At 35.0% G+C, this 21,740-nt stretch overlaps 2 protein-coding genes across 2 annotated transcripts; both read right to left on the reverse strand.

Moving 5' to 3' along the window:
* Positions 1 to 14,353: 14,353 nt before the first annotated feature.
* Positions 14,354 to 15,426, reverse strand: LOC145104553 (chaperonin-like RbcX protein 2, chloroplastic). Its single transcript, XM_079041777.1, has 5 exons — positions 15,190 to 15,426; positions 15,004 to 15,095; positions 14,850 to 14,907; positions 14,698 to 14,763; positions 14,354 to 14,619 (listed from the first exon to the last, which is right to left on the reverse strand). The coding sequence occupies exons 1-5, from the start codon at positions 15,385 to 15,387 to the stop codon at positions 14,503 to 14,505; spliced, it is 531 nt and encodes a 176-aa protein (XP_078897903.1). The 5' UTR covers positions 15,388 to 15,426; the 3' UTR covers positions 14,354 to 14,502.
* A 119-nt stretch (positions 15,427 to 15,545) lies between these two features.
* LOC145104552 (cellulose synthase A catalytic subunit 3 [UDP-forming]-like) lies at positions 15,546 to 20,845 on the reverse strand. The gene is made up of 14 exons (XM_079041775.1): positions 20,573 to 20,845; positions 20,261 to 20,377; positions 19,839 to 20,034; positions 19,501 to 19,721; positions 19,284 to 19,398; positions 18,997 to 19,192; positions 18,626 to 18,892; positions 18,050 to 18,533; positions 17,836 to 17,961; positions 17,532 to 17,744; positions 17,175 to 17,442; positions 16,850 to 17,052; positions 16,417 to 16,767; positions 15,546 to 16,325 (listed from the first exon to the last, which is right to left on the reverse strand). Exons 2-14 carry the CDS (start codon positions 20,282 to 20,284, stop codon positions 15,741 to 15,743), a joined length of 3,249 nt encoding a protein of 1,082 aa, XP_078897901.1. The 5' UTR covers positions 20,285 to 20,377; positions 20,573 to 20,845; the 3' UTR covers positions 15,546 to 15,740.
* Between the last annotated feature and the right edge of the window lie 895 nt (positions 20,846 to 21,740).

The following is a 21,740-nucleotide window of genomic DNA, read 5'->3' on the forward strand; positions in this document are numbered from 1 at the left end:
GGCTGTGGACTCGTTTGTCGAATGTGTTAGGGTAGCCTTTGGTTGTTCAACTTTTGGGTTGGAAGTCGAACTTGTATTCGTATTTGGTGTTAAGCATTGGAAGGTAGTTGGAGCTTATGTTTTCGGATATCAGTGGATGGTCTCGGTCAGACATGGTCATTAAGTTCGGGGTCGGAGCTGAATCGTCCTAGGTTTGGTAAAGGATTGGTTTTGTTTGACGAGAGGTCAGCATTGAGAAGAGTTTGAGCTTCCATGCGGAATGGTAGGGTATTCTTTTAATGTCTGAGGGCAGAGTATTGAGGTCTATTCTTCATATGGGTTTTATAGCAGTATCGATGGTTGGTCTTCGGTGCGAGGAGACCCCTCCGTTTCTTATGGGTTTCGATCAGGATCGACTGGTATGTCAGGCATAAGTGTTCTGCAGCTGATTATGGTCAACGATTTGTTTCCATCAGTCGCATCAAGATAATCAGGGTTGCAAGTGTTTTTGTTGGGTTTGTTATTCGATGAGCGATTGACATGGTGATATTCTGCGTGGGCGGCCTGTCGGGGAGACATACCAATATAGATTCCAGGTTTTGGAGAGGCAGAAGTGGTTCTGCAACGGCGGAGGGTTCGTTCTTCTTCGGTTTGGAGGGTTCTGATTGGTTTCGGTTGTCTTGGGGAGATCGTTTTATGTTCTGATTTTCGGATGCACTTCTCGGGTTTTTGATTTGATCTGAGTAATGTTAAGTAGCAATTTCGAGGGCGAAATCATATTTAAGTGGGGGAGAATTGTAACATCCAGTTTTGGATCGTTTGTGATTTAAGGCTCGTGGGTCGTAACCCGGGCATGAGAAGGTTTTGAGGCGTAGAAGGATAAAGGTTAGGCCCTTTTTGGACATGGATCAGGTAGGTCATGTGATAAAAGGGTTTGGGCTGTGCTTTAGAGCCCAAGAGTATCGGTAAAGGCGTTGGCTCGGTCTTTTATGAATTTTGGGTTTTGGTTCATGGAGTTTTAAGGATGTGATGTGTTGCTAGAAGTGTAGGGCTTCTCGCCACCTTTCCGTGGATATAAGGTTCGTTGGGAAAGGACTTATAACGAAGAAATTATGATAGTTTGAAGTTTTGGCAAGTTTAGTGCTTATTGAGAAATGGGTGGCAATTGGGTACGCGGGGCATACACTTGTGTACGCGCAACGTACTCATGCGCTTTGCATGATCGCGGAGGCCACCTAGTACGCTGGGCGTACTAGGTCCAGAAAGAAACCCTAATATTTTGAGGTGGCCCTATTTAAGGAACATGATGGCCTCATTTTCTGCCACCATTTCCAATCTCCAAGTCCTCTCAAACCCTAATCTCGTTTCCCTAGCTTGTGTGAGTATGGAGGCTCATTTGAGTGTTCTTGGTGAAGCACTTGGTGAAGAAGGAGACTTGAAAGAGGATAACTTGTGCTTCTAGCTTTTGGATATGAGTTCTACTCTTGTTGTTGCATCTTCTAGAGGCATCAAGTTCGAAACTTGCTCATTGTTGTGCTAGTTCTTGCTTTGGGTCCATTTTTAGGGTTTTATGTCCCAAGATTGGAACTTTGTGAGTTTGGTGAACTCCAGAGCAAATCTCCTGTCCTTTTAAGTGTATTGAGCTATCTTGATTCATAAAATTGAGAACTTGGTCATCTAGATCTCTCCATGCATGTGTTAAGATGATTAAAGAGAGTCTTAATGATTATTTTTGGAAGTTGGGTCCCATTAAGACATGCAAACTGATAAAGTCGCCAACTTTATTAGTTAGGAGCTTGTAATGAAGCTTCCCTGAGGATTGGATGCTTTGGGCTGAAGTGGTTGAGTCGAAAATAGAGTTTTTGGACCTGATCTGTACGCCTTGCGTAAGTCCCAGTACACCCCGCGTACTAGTCTAGTTTCCCTGATCAGGAGTCGCGTGTACGGTGAGCGTACCAGGGGAGGTACGCCCCGCGTAGTCTCGTTGTGGGCTTGTGGCGTTTTGGGCTTCGTATCTTTGAGCCGTTTTGTTGGACTTACTGTTTGGGCCTCTGGGCCATCTGAGATTATTGTTGGACTAAGAGAAGCTTTGGGCTTAGGATAAGGCCCATATGGGGGTTGGGCCCAATTGGGAAAATGGGCCATTAGTGGGCCTTTGTGGATCTCTTGGTTGGGCCTTGGTGGGCCCAGTGGGTCCAGTGGGTTTGGGTCATTGTGGACGTGTTTGGGTGGGGCCATCTTTAGGGAGTAGTGTTGGGGTGTAGCCTTGCGTAGTTTTTGATTATGGTGTGGGTTGTTTTGGCCCAGTCCAGGAGCCAGTGCGCAGCAGCAGCGACAGTGTAGGATATCCCGTGTAGTGGTTGAGGTGAGTCTTCTCACTATACTTACCTGTGTGGGAATGCATGCGTGTTTGTGTTATTAACCGGAGGGTCTTATGTATGTTGTTGACCGGAGGGTCTTATTTATATTATTGACCGGAGGGTCTTACTTGTATTACTGACCGGGGGGTCTTATCTGCTTTATTTGTTATTATGCATTCTGTCTTTGTGACTCATGTTGTTATATTATTTTGTATATATGTTGAGCTATGACCGGAGGGTCTATATCGAGACGTGGGGCCGGAGGGTCCTCACTGAGACACATGACCAGAGGGTCCTTATCGAGGTATAGCCATGAGAGGCTTATTATTTGTGGATGTGGTATTTTGGGGAACTCACTAAGCTTCGTGCTTACCGTGTCGATTTAAATGTGTTTTAGGTACTTCTGTGGATTCCGGAAAGGCGGAGGTATGATTGTACACATTCGTCGGCTTATGAAGATTTGAAGATTTTGGGATACTCTGATATTGTTTTGATAATAACTTACAATTTATGTGATGACTTGAATTTATGAGTAATATTTTGAGAATTAAAAATGAAAAAAATTTGTCTTGAAATTTGAGGTGTTTCAATGAATGCAAATAAAACCATATTGAAGCAAGAATGATCTCAGGTGTTAAAACCAGGCTCGTGTGGCTTGTTTTTATCCATACAAAGCTTTAGGTAACTTGCATACATGGTTAGGAAATTGAGGATCAATAAACCCAATTGGCTGCTCCATGAAAACTGTTTCATTTAATTCACCATGTAGAAATGCGTTTTTAACATCAAGTTGATGCAAACGCCAATTGTGTAAAACAACAATAGAAAAAACAATACGAACCATGGATGCTATTACGATCGGGCTAAAAGTATGAGAATAGTCAAGACCGGGAATCTGAGTAAAACCTTGAGCGACCAAACGTGATTTAAAATGTTCAACGGATCCATCAGAATTATATTTGGTGCGGAAAACCCACTTTGAACCAACGACATTTGAAGCAACTGGGTGTGGAACCAAGATTCAAGTTTTGTTTTGCCTTAGTGCTTTCATTTCATCGTGCATAGCATCTAACCATTAAGGATGTTTAGCTGCAGACTTGAACCCTTTCGGTTGATAGGAAGAGAGTAAGGCAGCATGCAAGCCATGCACAATCAAAGTTATGAAGTCAGGAAAATGTCGTTTCTTGGAGATTCTCGGTTTATATAGGGTTGTCATCAGATGTTGTGGTGCGGGTGATGGTGTAGGTGCATATGGAGATTCCGGTGTAGATGGTGGTTCAGGTTTGGATGTATGTGTTGTTTCATATTCGGGTGCAAATTCAGATGACGATTCTATTTCAAATGTGGGTGCATATTCGAAAGTGGACTTGCATAAACCACAAGGAGTGGGGTTTGAGACCAATGGTACAACTGCTGGAGGATCGGTCCGAGAAGAGACTGTAGGTGTAGCAGACTCGTTTGTTATTCCACAAGAATCTTCTTTAAAAAAAGTGTAGAGATCTAGTGTAGAAAAATCTTGAGGATTTGTGGCACTGGCAAATGGGAATGATGTTTCATCAAAACTTGCATGTCGAGTATATATACATGAGACGATGATGGGTCAAGACATTTAAAAACTTTATTTTGAGAATGATAGACAATAAAAAACAAGCACTGCTCCTTGGGGATAATTTTTGAGTTGAATAATCATGAAGGTAAGGGTAGACTTGACATCCAAAGGCGCGAAAAAATTCCCATAATTTGGCATTTGTGAGTATAGTAGTTGAAATAGTGAATTATTATCAAGAAGTTTGGAAGGTAATCGATTGATAATAAATGCAGCCGAGCTAAAAGCATCCACCCAATAAGATGCGGGAACATGAGCATGAAATAACATAACTAACCTAGTTTCAACAATGTGTCTATGCTTGCATTCTGCACGTCAATTTTATGGAGGCGTGTAAGGGAAAGATAGACGATGAAATGTATCATTGTCTTCAAAGATAGTACGAACAGTATTGTTGACAAACTCAGTGCCACCATCAGTTTGAAACACTTTAATTTTCTCAGAGAACTGGGTTTGAACAAGTTTAATAAAAGCAGTTAAAACTGCATAAAAACCAGACTTGGTTTTTAAGGGATGAAACGATGTAAAGCGTGAATGATCATCAACAAAGATAACATAATATAGATAACCACTCAAAGAGACCGGTGCAGGAAGCCATAAGTCACAATGAATGAAGTCTAAAGGATGCAAGAATTTTTAAAATTTAATTCAAAAGATAATTTGTTCCCTTTGGAAAGCTGACAAGGTTTGCAAAGAATAGGTTTTGGTAAAACTGAAATAACATGTAAAACACCTAACTTGTTCAAAACAGAAATAACATCATAAAAAATATGTCCTAATGGATTATGCCATAATTCAAAAGAAGCTTTCCTAGAAACACCAGAGATCGTAGCCAAGGCCGTTGGACCATCCCTAAGCACATAGAGTCCGTATTCACATAGTCCTTGGGCTATTGTTTGTTTGTTTTCCTTGTCCTGAATCGTAAAAAAATGGTTGAGAGAAAATAACGTCAACCGGATGATCCATACTAAGTTTAATAATAGACAAAAGACTTTTGGTAAGATTAGGAATGACCAAAACATCACGCAACAAAAGTTTATTTGAGACTATGGAGCTGCCCTTGTACGAAATAAGTAGTTTACCACCATTACCAAAGGTTACATGCATATTACCCGAGTAAGGAGTCGATTCAGAGACATTTTCTGGTGAGGAAGTCATGTAAGCAGTGGCTCTAGAATCAACATACCAATCTGGATTTCCTTGAGTGACATGATACTGAGAATGAAATGCTTGAGCCAAGTTTGCATCTGTAACAGGAGCAGTAGATGCATAAGTATGTAGATTAGGACAAGAAGAGGCATAATAACCGTTTGTAACACATAGTTGACAGTGTGGAAGACGGAGACCCCCACGACCTCTTCCACCATTTGAATTTCCACGTGTACCACCTCCATGAGAGTAGTTTTGTTGGCGGCCCCGGGTATTGTTGGATCGAGACTGCTGGGACAGAAAATCAGCAGGTGGAGTGGGAGATCCATGTAGAGACTGAAGGAACATCTCATGACTTTCAACTTGAGATAACAAGTCATGAAAAGTGGTGAGGGTTTTGATGTCGGAATTGTAGTGGAGAATGTTTCAAAATATGATCCTAACCCGCAAACAAACCAATGGAGTTTATCCATCTCATCAACCGACTGTCCTATAGCAACAAGCTTATCACATATTCAAATCTTCAGAAATCGCTGAAAAGTATCAGAAGTCACCTTCAGAAGGTTTTTCGTCGTCTGGAATCGTCTCCTACACTTAGTTTAGCAAGATTAATCATTTATTTTATCTTTTTATTAGTTTTAATTCGCTTTTAGCCATGTCTGGCTAAAACCCTAGTTTTCAGTTCTGCAATAGACTAGTACTTTTCATGTGATCAATTATCATATTTGGTTTTCATTGTGTGCTTCTATCTAGTTGTTTCAGTTTTGAGCTTAATGAATGTTTGATTTTTAATTCTTGTTAGTCTGATCACCTAGCTAGGGTTCAATCATTCCAGTTAATTAGTTAATAGAACCTGTAATTGTTCTTGTCAATTGGTAATAAGTAACAAGTCTCAGATTGGTTCCGTGTTGGAATTTAACTCTGATATAAACTGAAATTTCATACCTTTACGCTTACGAGCTTGTGATAAGTATTGGGTATTGCTGGAAATTTTACATAGATCTTAATGCAACTTTTTTTATCTTAATTAAAAACTTGTTTAAAAAGGCAGTAAAAAGTTAGAGTTAATTGAAGAGCTTGTTTTGGTTAATTTAACTAGGGAAAATAGATTAAACTAGAGTTTGTTAGTTTTTCTCAGTACCAGCTTAGATAGAACGTATTTTGAACAACCAGATCTGGGCTGATTGCATGAATAGGAAAATCGCAGCAGAACTGAATTTGTTTTTTTTATTATTGATTCCATTTAGTTTATTTCACTGAAATTTTTAGTTTTAGTTTTAAATCAACCCCCTCCCCTTTTTTTATACTTTATATTAATTGACTAGTATGTGCCTTATGTAATGAGACATTGACCATTAGGTTGTATCCCTGAGGATTCGACCCTCCTTCCATGTGTTATCCTTTAGTGCAACCAACATTGACTATTTTATTTGTTTAAATCATGCACAACAACGGTTTAACAAATTTTTTTTAAATGGCAACCATAAGTAGAAATTGAAGATGTACCTTTAAACAGTTGTCTGAGAGAAACACGCATAGAGTGAATTCTTTCCACAGAAGAATTGTTGTAAGCCGATTCTAGTGCAGCCTAGATATATCGAGTTGTTGTGAGGCCTAGAATTTTAGCGGCTGCTTCTTTAGTAGGAGAAGAGTTGAAAAGGATGACAACCTTCTGATTGAGATCGTTCCAGGTAGAATAAGGAGGATTTGGAATAATTTTATCTTCAACGGTGATAGTAGTTGGCAGTGCAACAACAGTGCCATTGATATAATCTATAAGCTTCTGATAAGAGAAAAGAGGAAGCAGCTGATTATGCCATAACATGTAATTAGTTGAGAAAAACTTGATAGGAATCATATGAAGAAAAGTGTTCATGGGAAAGTGTCATCTTGTGATGTCGACATGAAGAGAAACCAGGAAGATTATCAGCCCTGTTTAGGGTTAGAAAATAGAAGACGAACCCGAAGGAGGAAAAAAAGAAAGTTTGTAGGCTGATACCATATAAAATATTGAGAAAATCAACCATACGGATCATTACGTGATGATATGTATTATAATTATAAGAAATACAAGATTACAAAAATATACTCCCATAATAAAGGAGTTGATAAATAAAAATATACAATAGCTTAGTAAACATGTTATTATCTAATAATGGGATGCACAATCAGAGTGATAAATGTAGACTCATGAATACAGGGGTGTAGGGGAAGAGCCCATGGGGGTGGTTTTGTTGACCGGTCAGCGGGCGTGGTTATGTCTTATAACCAACCTTCTGACCACCATATTTGGCGACAAAATAAATGTAACCACCCTTAACTACATTTCTTCCGAGTATAAGAACTTACAAATGTTCCAGAAATAGGTTGGATTCTAGATACTCGAAAATCAATCATCTGATTCTATCTATCTCATCAAGAACACAAACAACAAGGTATTCTATGTGTTTCGAATTTGGAAGTGACCTGACTTCTAAATTGACTCTTTTTTATTATGTCAAATCAGATTTCGTGATACCCTAGGCACAAGGGTCGAAATCATAGATTTTGGAAAATTATTGCAATCACAATCCTAGAAATTATTCAAGTACATATGGGTATTCTTAGACCCCAAAAGAGTCAATTTATGTCAAATCAGATTTCGTGATACCCTAGGCACAAGGGTCGAAATCATAGATTTTAGAAAATTATTGCAATCACAATCCTAGATTATTCAAGTACATATTGGTATTCTTAGACCCCAAAATCTAACAAATGTCATTTCACCTTATCTAGGTTGTAAGGCAGGAGGTTATGGCCATCGGCAAGGCGCACCAACCAACATCACGAAACACCAACCATCCCACGCAACAAAACTACATCGGTAAAGATAGATCCTTGCCGAGTTTCTTTCCTTTGACCAAGCCTTCAATGTCTATTTTTTTATTATTATTACATACTATAAATATCCAAATGTAAACCATATTCACCTTCATCAAATTTGAAATCTTTGAATATGTTGCATAAACCTAAACCGAAATGCAATCTGAGTCTAAAAAAAGGGAAGACCCCCAACATGGCTTGGGATCTAAAAGAAGATGATGCATTGGCTCATGCATGGTTCGATATATCGAAGGACCCGAAGGTCGACATTAACAACCAAAAAGGACCAACTTTTTGGAATTGAGTTCTTAAAATTTTCCTCAATGAAATGAATAAAAGAGACTACCAATCAAAAGACAAAGTATATATGAAATGAAGGAATACAAATTAAGAGGTAATACTATTGTTGTTTTATTTAACATCTTGAAAAGTTAATGTCAAAGTGCTCAAAGTGATGCAACCATTTTAAACATGGCGCCCAAAATGTTCCGGCTAGCATGAGCACAGATCCAAACATGAACCAAATCGGATAGGAACTAGGAGAACATGGTACCTATTGAAGGGGGAAATTAGAACTAGGAACCGAACCGCCGTAACCTAAACCGGTTTAGATGTTGTTGCCGATTTTCAGTTCCAAATCTAAATTTCTACCCAATTTCGTTTTCGGTTCCAAATATGGATGAATTCATTTTTTTAATGACATGTAGATGATTGAATTGTACTATAGAACAATAAGTGATCATCATTTCCTCGTGGAATGATTGATTCCATCATTAGTGATGAATTTAGGGATTTGGAGCCCTAATTTTTAGTTTGAAGTCGTACGAAAGATTTGATGACTTGTACACCAGCGTATTAACTCTTTGATAATGTCAAATCCATGAGAAATTATTTAATGTATGGAATATCTAGTTTATATGTTGATCCTATTTATGATTCTATGATTCCATTGGAGTAACTATTAGAATTTGTGATTCTAATGGTGAATTATTATTGGAGTGTAATAAAATGATGTTGAAGCAAGTTTGAACTGAAATAACGTTTTAGTTTGATAAATGAATCATATGAAGTTAATTTATGATAGCTTTGGATTGATCAAAGAGTACTTCAATTGACTTAAATGAAATTGTTACTTCAATGTGCCATTGTAATCAACACAACACCCTAGTTGTGTTGTAATCAAAATGAATGAAATAGAATCATAACTTAGGAATGTAATTGAGTATTAAAAGGGTTATTAAGATGATTATAAGTTTATTAAGTGATTAGTTATTGGTGAAGTTGGAAACCATTAAGAGCTTATGGGCCAATGTTGATGTTTGATGTCTATATGAGCTTCCATATAGCTCACTTGTAACTTGGGTTGTCCCACCACAAAAATCCATGGTAAATGACTACAATAATGACAAATGACATGGATTGTCCAACCACAAAAATCCATGGTAAATGACTATAATAATGACAAATGACCTAAAGTGTCAAATGACTAAGTGATGGTACTCTAAATAATGTCTCACTTGCATGCAAGTCTAGCTACATTGTATGTAGATTTTATGAGTGAGCACATTATCCTAGATATGACTTAAGAGGTCCACCTCCGTATTATTTGGCATATTGGACTTCTTTACGAGCAATGTTTGGCATACGTGCCTTCTTTGCTTGGAAACTCTCCTAAGATGACAATGTGAGACACTTCTTACTTTATGACTTGTGAGGTTGGACACATGATAATGAATTGGGAATGGTTACAAGTATATTGTGTTACATCCACTCTTTTTATGACTAAATTGGTAGTATTTTGATTATGACTACAATGACTATATTCTGATTGTGACTACAATGATGATATTTTTATTATGACTAAAAGATAGATAATGACTATGACATTTGAAATAAAATTTGGGATTATTGACTACCAATGACTAATAACGTAATAGTTTTCAATTAAGTAAAGACTATTCTATTTGTGTATGACTAAACTTATTTTTGTCAAGATTTTGGAGAGTCTCATTGGTCAGTGATTGTGTCAATTTCTTTGACTTAAAAGATGACGAATCCTTATATTACTCACAAGGCATTTACGATGTCCAACCTATATTTTGACATGTATTCATGTGAAAATAGTAAAAGAAAATTAAAAGACCATGGATAATTAAAAATGTCACATTAAATGCATTTGTTCTCTTGAATTTGAAGTTATGAAAACTTAAAGATTTTTTTTTAACTATGGATTGTTTTAATGTTTTTGTTTTTAAGACTATGGGATCGTATTTTTCCGCAAATGATGATTTTAAAACAATAAAAAGATTTTAAGTTGATTTAAATATTAAATTTAAAAGAGGGCTATTTCATTGTAATATAGTAAATACATAGAAATGTATAACATTGATTATCAATAAAAGATCACTGTAGTGTAGTTTTTGTATATGAACGTAACTTGATTACTCCGACTAAATGAACAATGTTAAATCATTGTTTTCTTGTTATTGTTCTTAGGCCAAGAGGAATGGTCATGGGTGATTTGTGAGTGAAGGTGAGGCCATGTAGGTATTTTACCATTTCACAACCAACTCACTAGGTTGTGGAAATGGTGTTTACCAGTGGGTTGGTAGTGAAGGGGCAAAAAGAAAGAGAGAGAAATAGAGAAAATATGAGGGACCAAATTCATAACCAATCAAATGCATCGTCTTCATCCGTCCTAGCACTCACCTCACACCCAACCCACTGACTGTAGGGGCGGTGTTCACACGTCTCCTGGGGTGCCACCTGGGATTCTCACGTGTGGAATTCATTCCACTCCGGTTAGCCTTAGCATCTTTATTATCGTGTCTCGTGTATTTATCGAAGTGCTTAGTCCCTAAAATGTTCATTTGAAAGAAAGTAATAATGAGCGAAAATGAAACGAGGTAAACAAAAAGGATGAGGAGAACTATATTGGTTTCAAGCTTTATTTTAGAAGAGTATGTTTCTAAAAGCTATTTAAGCCTTACCAATATTTGAAAGTTTTATCCATATGCGATGACAATAGAGAAAATCATTCATATGGGGCTAATGTCTGTCCTTGTTAGATGGAAGATGATGTTTGTTAGGAACTAGGAGTATACCTTTCTATAGTTGATGCAGAAAATTTATTATGCAAAAAATAATGGAGAAAAGCGGAGTGTCAATTTGTAAAGCCAAAAAACAAATGTTAAAGAACAATACTAAAAAATGTAAAACTCCTACAAAAAATTATGAAAGAAGTTGTTCTGTTTAGAAATAAATAAATAAATTTAAAGAACACAAAAAAAATAAAAATTTGGAACAAATTTGTTAACAATGTTTAGATGAATACATTAGAAATCATATTTTAATATATATATATATATATATATATATATATATATATATATATATATATATATATATATATATAACCAGGAGTTGTAAAAATAATTTTCAAAAGAAGTAAAAAAAAATTTAAAAAAAAAAAGTTTACTTTGGAAAACAAAAAAAATATATAAACAAAGTTTGAATCAAAATTTTAAAATACACTAAAAGTTAGGATAAAATTAAAATAAAATAAAATAAGATGAGGAAAAATTATAATATTTTTTTACCAAATTTGTAAAAGAAAGTATAAATTGAGTCAAATTTAAAAATAAATAAATAAATAAATAAAAGCTAGGCGAAAAATACAACACATTTCTACAAAAACATTTCCAAGAGAGTGACAGGGGATGGGATCATGCCTGGTCCCTCCCAAGACATGGTATATGGTAAGCTGCAAACCAATAGGCTAGATCTTAACTACATTCAAATATTCTATCTTCATCTTTTTATATAAACATAAAGATATTGTGGCTTGATATGACATTAACTACAATATTTAAACTTGTCAAATGTCAAATGTGAAGTGTTGAAGATAGTATTCAACGAAGCATCATCACAAACATAATACATTATTGCTTTGAGATGTATTATATTTAGGGCCGTAAACAAATCGAATGTTCGGTGAACCGTTCGTGAACTGTTTTGCGATAAATTCGTTTATGTTCGTTTATTTAATAAATGAACGAATATGAGCACAAATTCTCGTTCGTTTAGTTAAACGAACGAAATGAACAATGGTCTCGTTCATTCATTTATGTTTGTGAACGTCTGTTTATATTGTTCGTTTAAGTTTATTTATGTTCAATTGTTTTTTATTACATTACTATATTATATATTTGTTTATTTTCATATAAGTTCAACTATGTTTGTTTATCTTTGTTCGTTTATGTTCGTTAACTTGTTCACGAACATGAACAATGTAATTTGTTGAACGAACAAACATGAACAAGAAAACTCGTTTGTTTATCCGTTTGTTTGTTCAGCTAACTTAAATGAACGAACATGAACAGACATTTGTCTGTGTTCGTTCGGTTCGTTTACGACCCTAATTACATCAATTTTTTAATTTGATATAAGTAATATCTTATTATCGATAATAAATACCATTTGGTTATTTTGAACAACATACATATATTAATATTTTAATACGGTAATTTTTATTTATGCACAACACAGAAACATATACGTATTTTGAATCAGTTAGTACATAATATAATATTACTTTATTTATACTGGAAATGAGTATTGATACTGAAATCAATTGTTAAGTCTGAAGACGTATTGGAAATTTGGAATGACTCTTCCATCTTTAACCAACCGATTCATGATGAGTTATTACTAACAACCCACTGCGTAAGATAAAAAACATGTATAGACATTATATTATTTAGGGCGGTCTCATAACAATTTGAGGCCCAAAGCAAAATAAAAAATGAAACCCTACGAGGAGGCCGGTCTAACAATATTTATAGTTCAAAGTAAAATTGAGCCCTTCAAATTACAAAATTTATGGAAGTTTGTTTGGATGGATTGAATTAATCCGATCCAATTAAATAAATTCAAATTTGAATTCAGCTTTCAAAACATGAATTTGAATTATTCAAATTAAATTCAAATCCGATTTGAACCAATAAAATTACAAAATGGTTTGACCGATTTTCATAGCCTATTTTTTAAGAGTTGGAACAATTTAATCTCTCTCTGTTTAATTCGATTTTTATCTAAATAGTAAAAAATCCTTAAAAAAATCATGACCAATACTTAGTTAAATTTTATATTAAAAACTCTATTTTAAAGATGTGAACATATACATACTTTTTTTAAGCCGTATGTTATATAAATTATTGTTGTGTTATGAAACATAAACTTATACATCTACGGAATTCCAATTAAATTAAATTTTAAAATGTAAATATAATTATATAAATGAGATTTAGACTATGTTTGGCGTACTAGCTGTTAGCTGAAAAGGTAGCTGATAGCTGAAAAACTAATTGTTAAATAAAAAGCTAGTTGATAGCTGAAAAACTAGCTGATAAAAATTGACATTTGGTAAAACTAGCTGAAAGATATAAAATGACATTTAAAAGAATATGTTTCTAAAATTAATTAAGGAGTGTATTTGGAAATTTTAAAAAATCTCCTAAAAAGCTAGTGTAAGTAGTTTAAAAAAAAAACTAACTTATAAGCTACTTTTTGACTTGTCAAACATAACAACTTAAAAAAAGCTCGAAAAATAAATTAGCTTATCAGTTAGCTGTGATGCGCTAAACACAGTCTTAACCCTTTATCAGTGAGGTCGATGAGTTCGATCCACTTCCTTCCTATTATTTTTACGCAAGGAACGTAAGTCGAGGTTATCTGCCCATACCAACCAATTCTGCCTCATCCAACTTTTCTTTTTAATAATTTTGATTTGTTACAAACTCAATCCAAGTATATTTTTTCACAATTTTTTCCTTTATTTTTTTACATCTTTGTATTTACATGTTTTCTAAAACTTTAATTTAGTTTTTCATAAAGTTACGTTTTTTATAATTTTTATTAAGATGATGTTTTAGAAAAACAGTTTTCACAAAATTATATTTTACAACTTTTTTATATATTTGTTTTGGTTTATGTTTATTTAAGATTCTTCCGTTTTTATAAATTAGTTTTTTTTTTTAATATTTGTTTTTATACATGTAGGGTTGTAAACATGTAGAAATTGTTTTTTTACATATTTGTTTTCACAGACCAGAAATATAATCTTATATAATTGGTAAATTATGTCTAATCAATTGCATATTACATAAATAATAAATTTTCCGCATAATCACAAAGAGCTACCTCTAGTTTAACATAAAACATATTGTTTCCATATAATGACATCAACAAAATGTTAACCTCCATCAATTTAATACCAACTAAATCTTCAGAAACGAAACTCCTAATTTCATAGAAGCATCTATTTACATGTATAAAAGATGGAAAATTAAGACTTCAAGCGATAAACTGTAACTATTTATTTAGAAGTCAAAGCTCGAATTAAAATTGACCCAGATATATTTTCTTCTTAAACTTCAAAATATTTCCTTAACAAATTTTCATCAATTATTTACAATTGCTACAAACTCAATTATAATTTATTTATTTTTTTCTAATTTGAGACAGACCTCTTACCAAGTCTTGAAATTAGTCGGTAGTTTTTTCATCAGCAGCAGGCCAAACAATTGTTTCCAAGAGTCTTTCCCTCATCAACTCCAAGTTTTCATCCGAAATTTCTTTGTATATTTCACCATGATCGCATTGCTACATACGTCACCATGTAATAATATAATAAATTATTATCTTTTTCTCCGTTAAACAATTAAAAAACAATTATATTACCTTAATCCATTTTCCATATAGGTGAAGACGCGTTATCATTACTCTTTCAGCAAGATCTTGATATTCCTAAAAAATAGAAAATTAATATCAACTTTTTACTTCCCACATGTTGAATATTCATCTCAAACTTGTTGAAATTTTTAGAAAATTACCTTTGCAAGAATCCGAAGAAATCGTTTCCCATCTGCAGGATCATTTTCAGCAATGAAACTGCAAATCAACTACTTGAAATTAATCAAATAAAACTTGAGAGATTTTCAGGAACAAAACATAACATATGATTATAGAAGAAGAAGAAACACTTGCTTGTGTAGCCAGATATATTGAGGAGGATTCATCTCATACAGTTGATAAAGAACAGTTCTAACTGCTTTCGCTGTGAAACAATTCCTTAATTCCTGCACCCAAATAACCGTTTTTTTTTTTTTTTTTTCTCACAAACTCCATTAATGTGTTTGTGTATATGTGTGTGAAAAAAGAAAAAAGAAGTACCAATTTAACGTCATTGAAGACCTCTTCATATTGCCCACCAAGCTCATTAACGATTGTTTTCCTAATCTTTTTTGAATTCTTGTGTTTTCTCATGCCCACTTGGTTTTTCTTCATTTTCAGACTACATTTAGACTCTAAAAACAATCCAAAACATGGGCATGATTTTGCATTTGCAGACACAGCCATACCCCCAATCATGGTGTTTCAACGCTTCAAAGCTATATTATGAATAATAATTCTGATTTATATATACATAAAGAAGATAAAAAAAAAATGGTATCTTCTTTGTCTTGTTCTCAGATTCTAAGGTCCAAATTGATTCAGATAAAATATCTTTAATCTATCAACTCAAGTAATAAATAACCACATATATGATATAATATATCCCGTGACTTGTGAGAGTGTATTACAAATAATAAAACTGGAAATTACAATTCCAAAAGTTTCCCAATTACAAATTCCAACAAGCATACAAAATTGTAAAAAAAATAAATATGTATCGAGTGTCTTGAATAAAATAAAATAAAAAATACTAGTAGTAAAAGTGTAATTTAACAATTAATTCCACAATAAGTGACATCAGGGCCAGTAACTTTAGTGGTAAAGGGATCAATTCGGACCCAAAGGAGAGAGAAAATGGAAGCAAGAAGAATAGACCACACAACAACAATGGTGGGCGTGCGATTTTGTTTCCCCATAAGACCCTTGAGGAAGGGGTAAAGATGTACAATCACCCAAAACGCAAAGAAAAGTTTCCCAAAAAGTGGACCCCACGACTGGTACCCACTGTTGATGGCGTAAGATATTCCGGCCACCACTCCGACCAAGTTCACGATTAGGAGAGTCGTCGGTGGGATTAAAAGCGTCGTCCATTTGAACAAGTACAGCTCAGCAAAATCACCATCTTCATCTGACGCCTTTGATGTCACTGTGAAATTAGTGTCGATACCTGCAAGTACTTTTAGCAAACCTTGAAACACTGCAAAAAGATGGGCGGAGACACCTCCGATAACCCAAAACTGCTCGTTCCTCCACCACTCATCAATTCCAACACCACTCCACCTCATTTCAAGAATACCGGTGGCAAAGATGGAAAGAAAGAGGGATATAAACCATAAACTCGCAAGGTTACTGATCTGCAAACAAATCAAACATCAAAGAATTAATCTCTGTGGCATTTCATCAAACACGTTGTGTGCACATCATGTAAGTGTCGAATTCGTTTACCTGTGGGATGATGAACTTTCCGGTGAGAAGACAGACAGCGGGAAGAGTACAGTAGATGAGAAGAGGGATGGAAGTGATGGGGTAGATGGTGGTGTTGATGTAGGCAAATCTTTCGAGCCATTTGAGTCTTCCATTATATCCGTACCATATAGGACAATGTCTGCTGAAAAGAATTTCCACCGATCCCAAAGCCCACCGGAGCACTTGGTTTAAACGATCGGAAAGATTGATAGGGGCGGAACCCTTGAAGGCTGCCCGAGGTGGCATGCAGTATATCGACCGCCATCCACGTGCATGCATCTTAAATCCCGTCAGAATATCTTCCGTCACCGATCCATAAATCCATCCTATCTGCACATTATCAACAGTTTCCACAATTGAAAATCGCGTTTTTTTGGAATAATCAATAAGTATATGATTTTTTATTTTTTACCTCAGCTCCCCAATCTGTTTTGTCTTCATAACCACAACTGATGACATGAATCGCTTCTTTTAGGAGAGTTTCAGGTGCTGCAGATTGAGGGACGCCTCCATTTTCCATAAGTGTAGATGCAACAAACACAGCCGATTGTCCAAATCTTTTTTCAAGCGACATTTGTGACATAAGCAATGATTTCTCATCATCAAATCCAGCACCTGAATATATATATATATATATATATATATATATATATATATATATATATATATATATATAATGAATCAAATCAAGAAAATGGAAAAACTATATATATAAGATGATCATACAATATACATACCTTCAACCCCTTCTTCTATATCTTCCAGGTTGAAAATTGGCACAGTGGGGTCAACGTTTTTGTTTGACTTCTTTTTATCTGATCCCTTTTTGCTTGATTTGGAACTCTTCTTTCGCGATCCACCAAAGCAAGAAGAAAAGAAGCCATCTTCTCTCTTCTTCTTAGGCTTAAGTGGAGGTTCATAACCATATAAAGCTGTTCTATTGAACACACATCCAGTTCCCACATAAACTGGACCTTGAATCCCATCTAAACCTCTCAAGTTAATCTGTTCATCAAACAAATTAAAAACAATCAATCAAATGCAGAAATATAGATTAACTGATTAACAAGATTAAAAAAGATGAAAGAACTCACATCAAAGAACACTGTGTTTCTGTTAGCATATCGATCGTTTCTATCAATACCATCAAACCTCTGTGGAAACTGTACATAACATACGTATTTTCCAAGATTTGGATCCATCATAAAACACATAGCTTCTCTAATAGCCTTACTGTTGTTGATGTAATGATCACAATCAAGATTCAACAAAAACGGGCCATTTGTAAGAACTGCAGAGACTCGAACCTGCAATTAACAAGATTCAAATCCATCTATATAAGTCATACATATGTCAAAAAGATTAAAACTTGAATTGAATTTGTGTAAAATTACGCACAAGGGAATTCATGGCACCAGCTTTCTTGTGATGTTGAAAACCTGGACGCTTTTCTCTTGAAACATAAACTAATCTTGGCAACTCATTACCCTCACTATCAAGCCCTCCATTTTGACCCAAGAAAACCTGAAGAAAAAAAAAAAGTATATTTATAACTTAATTAGACCTGAATTATCCCAAAAAAAAGTAAAGATGATTAAAGAGATTAATTAACCTGAATCATTCCTGGATGATCCCTTGTGTTATTTCCAGGCCAAGGTGTTCCATCCTGCATAATCCAACCTTCATCAGGGACTTTCTGAGCTTTTGCAACAAGACCATTTACACGAATTTTAAACTCTTCATATTCTCTCTTCATAGCTCTTCTATCTTTAACAAAAGTTGGTTGAATTTTATCTTTCAAGTAGTCAATCTTCTGGTTGAAATACCATTCAGGAGCACGTGGCTCAATGTTGTATTTCTTGCAGAAAGGAACCCATTTTCTTGCAAACTCAGATGTTTCAGATAGTGACTCAAACGACAGCATGGCAGCCCCGTCATCAGACACGTAACATGACACCTTGTCAACCGGGTAGTCAACCGCCAGGATGGACAACACGGTGTTGGCTGTGACAAGTGGCGGCTCCTTCAACGGGTCCACAGTACTCACAAATATGTCAACAGCAGCTAGTTGTGATGGCTCCCCTTCTCTCTCATACCTATCAAATATAATAATAAATTAATCCACATTAAAAAAAAAATTCTTTCTTTAAAAGGGTATCAAGATCACACATTCATACATTCATGTTACCTTAGGGATAGCCGATCAAGATATGTTTCACGATTAATTGGAAGCCATTTAGGGAACTGATCCAAAATCCAAGAAAAAGCAAACCAAATCTCACAAATAACAGAGAGTAACCATAATGGATATGCATTTGTCACAGGGTTTGTTATTCGATAGTGCAAAAAGATGCAAAGAATAACTAGCCGAAGAACAATGACCATTCTGTATGGATTTATTCTTGATGATGGAATGGATACTTTTCTTGAAAGTGGTTGTCTGGCTTCATCGTTCCTTTACAAAAACAACACATCATATTATATTAATCAATCAATCAAAATCTCATATTTGATGATATGAAAAAAAGTCTAAAACCAAGAAATAAACAGGGAACTTACAGCAATGAATCATCAACTAGCACATCTGTATTGGCATCAATGTCTTGACCTCTTTCAGAAGCAGGGCGACTTGTTGTCATTGGAACTACATTCTTGTCTTGTTTCATTTTCCACCCATCAACTCTCTCTTTCCATGCAACATTTCCTAGGCCTGTTGATCCGTAGTCTCTCACGGGGTCCACAACTCTAACATTGGCTGCAAACAAAACAAAAGAAAACAAAACCCCAATTTTAGGAGTTGGAAAGTTTGTGAATTATGAGTTATTATTAAAGCATAAAAGACATACGGGATTGAGTCGCATATGCAGAATAAGGGAGTGAATGTGTTAGTCTTTCTCCACCAGGTGGAGGTGAGGATACTGAAAGGCGTTGTGGAGAAGCTGCAGACAACTCACCAGAAACCTGAAAAACAAGCAAGACATGAAAAGTATGCTCAAAATTACAGATTTACCACAATGTAGAAATGAAATAGGATGAAAAAGCCAAGTCAAGTGATGTATGTACCTCTTGTCCACTGGTGAGTAAAGGTATGTGGTTATGAGAGACCTCTTTATCATAATTTGGAGTATTAGTATCTTCCCCTCTTCCATATGTCATATGCCAGCTCAGCATTCGCTCTGCAGTCTTCTGCTTCTCACTTTGGGTTTGTGAAGAGAAGGGGAAATTAGTAGTTTCTTCATCAGTGTCAACATCCTCCTCTTTGTCTCCAGCAATAGCAGGGCTTCCTGTGATGAAGCAATTAAAGGTAACTTAGATTTATAATGAGATAGAAATGTAACATGAAAGTGATTAAAGGTAACTTAGATTTATATTGAGAAATCATGAAAAATGTAGATCAAAACCTTTATGTCGTTTGTATCTAGTTTTGCATTGAGGGCAAGATTGATTGCCATCTTTGCGCTCGTATTCATAGCAAGGCCTGCAAACTGGGAATGCACAAACATCACAGGCACCAAAAGGGTCTCCTTTAGCTGTGGTGCCAACATTATCACCACAGATCTGGCAAACCTGACCACCGACATTCTTCATAGACGTCCCCTGCACAATCCGAATGTCAGAACTGTAAATTGTTCTTGTGGATCAGAGTGATAGTGATGGAATCGGTGACATAACTTGATTATAGATCAAACATGAACTAATGTGAAACTGAGATGGTTTTAATAACATGTTTTCAGTGTTCAAATAAAAATCCAGATCAGAAAAATTCGAAGCAATTGACCTAAAAATGTGAAATCAGTAAGTACAGTTCATGATTATTACTTACCCCGGTCTCTCCTTCCGATTCCATCTCCTCTAGCTTAGAAGAGCAATCAATCGATTAAAAATATCAGGAATCAGTCGCAGCCAGCAACCATAACCACGGATCTGTACGTGTGATCACCTGGTAAAGAAAATCAAACTTCAGTTCCCTTCCTCACTAAACGCAACTGGAATCAAGCATCCCAGAAAGGAAGCCACACTAAGATTTCAAATCTCTATCATACACTGACATCCAAGATTTCAATTCTAATAACTAATTAGACTACCTACAGTAGTGTAATTCCTAATAGATAAAATCGATGCAAAACATTCTTACCTCAGAAGATCTCGCATATATCGCAACCGACGGCACATAGACCAAGAGAGTCAAACCCAATCGGACATCAATGGAGTTAGCAGATCAAATCTGAGCCGGAAGGAAATACTTAGGGATCTGTGATAATGGAGTAGAGATCGAAGAGTATAAGAGAAGCACAAGGGCCTGTTGAGTATCTTTACATAAATATTTATATAGATTCAGAGAGAGTGTCTGCAAGATGTTCCAGCTGTTAATGGCGATGTAGAAATCGCTAACGACACGAAAGGCAACTCGGCTTATTATGTATTAATTTTCTAGTAAATTTGAAGACGTTTGTATGTATAATGAAAAATGAAAGTAAACATTTTTAATAAATATATAATATTAAAAAATAAAAAGTTGTTGAAAATAATGTAGTTGTCTCTTTCTCACACTTTGGATCAAAACTAAGTCACCGACAGAAAATTTTCATCTTATAAAGTGGTTATTGACGACACTAATTTTACTTTTTCTTTTACTTAACTTCCAACGGAACCCAACTCGGCTTAATTTTTATTTTCTATGGTTAACATTTTAAAATTAATTTGCATCAATTTCAACGTTAATTTATGTTTTATATTGTTATTTTATGAAGAAAAACGCAAATCGGACTAATCTGACAAATTACTTTTCAAAATTTAAATGAAAATTAACAAATTGACCAATATAGTCATGATATTTGTAAATGGAGATCTGCAAAACTCTTCTTACATCTATAAAACTCACATTGTTTTGATACCAACTTTGCAACCGCATAATTACTATATAATAATTCGGATCTAGGTGATTTTTTCTACGAATTCTTTGTCGTGTAAGGTTATCAGCTACAAATTTCATTTAGAAAGCTAATGCAATCAATGTCTAGATGTTGAATTACAATGTGATGAGCATATGGTCCTATAAAATTTCTCATAACATATTTGCAAGATACTACTTTCAACACCACAACTTTTTCATTTTAATTCCAAATTACTTAAAAAAATTATTGTCTTTTGGTAACATAGGGTCATCCATGCACATATCACATTTGAAATTTAAATATTAGAAAGTCCAATCTTGTAAGCTCCAAAATAGATTACTTGATATTTTTTTTTCCAAAGATCACCATTTTCATATGAGCTTCAAAGGAAATGTCAATTGTGACATA

This window comes from Lactuca virosa, chromosome 4 (genome assembly GCF_052849685.1).
Source record: "Lactuca virosa cultivar CGN04683 chromosome 4, Lactuca_virosa_CGN04683_v6, whole genome shotgun sequence".
NCBI lineage: Eukaryota > Viridiplantae > Streptophyta > Magnoliopsida > Asterales > Asteraceae > Lactuca > Lactuca virosa.

What these genes read in the sequence shown, in the direction of transcription:
- LOC145104553 (XM_079041777.1), bottom strand. Translation starts at nt 15,387, where the DNA reads ATGATTGGGGGTATGGCTGTGTCTGCAAATGCAAAATCATGCCCATGT. An exon ending in CAATATATCTGGCTACACAA is followed by an intron (nt 14,908 to 15,003) that starts GCAAGTGTTTCT and finishes GTTGATTTGCAG; the next exon opens with TTTCATTGCTGAAAATGATC. An exon ending in TTCTTCGGATTCTTGCAAAG is followed by an intron (nt 14,764 to 14,849) that starts GTAATTTTCTAA and finishes TCTATTTTTTAG; the next exon opens with GAATATCAAGATCTTGCTGA.
- LOC145104552 (XM_079041775.1), bottom strand. Translation starts at nt 20,284, where the DNA reads ATGGAATCGGAAGGAGAGACCGGG. An exon ending in AATCGGAAGGAGAGACCGGG is followed by an intron (nt 20,035 to 20,260) that starts GTAAGTAATAAT and finishes CGGATTGTGCAG; the next exon opens with GGGACGTCTATGAAGAATGT. An exon ending in TGCATATGCGACTCAATCCC is followed by an intron (nt 19,193 to 19,283) that starts GTATGTCTTTTA and finishes TTTTGTTTGCAG; the next exon opens with CCAATGTTAGAGTTGTGGAC.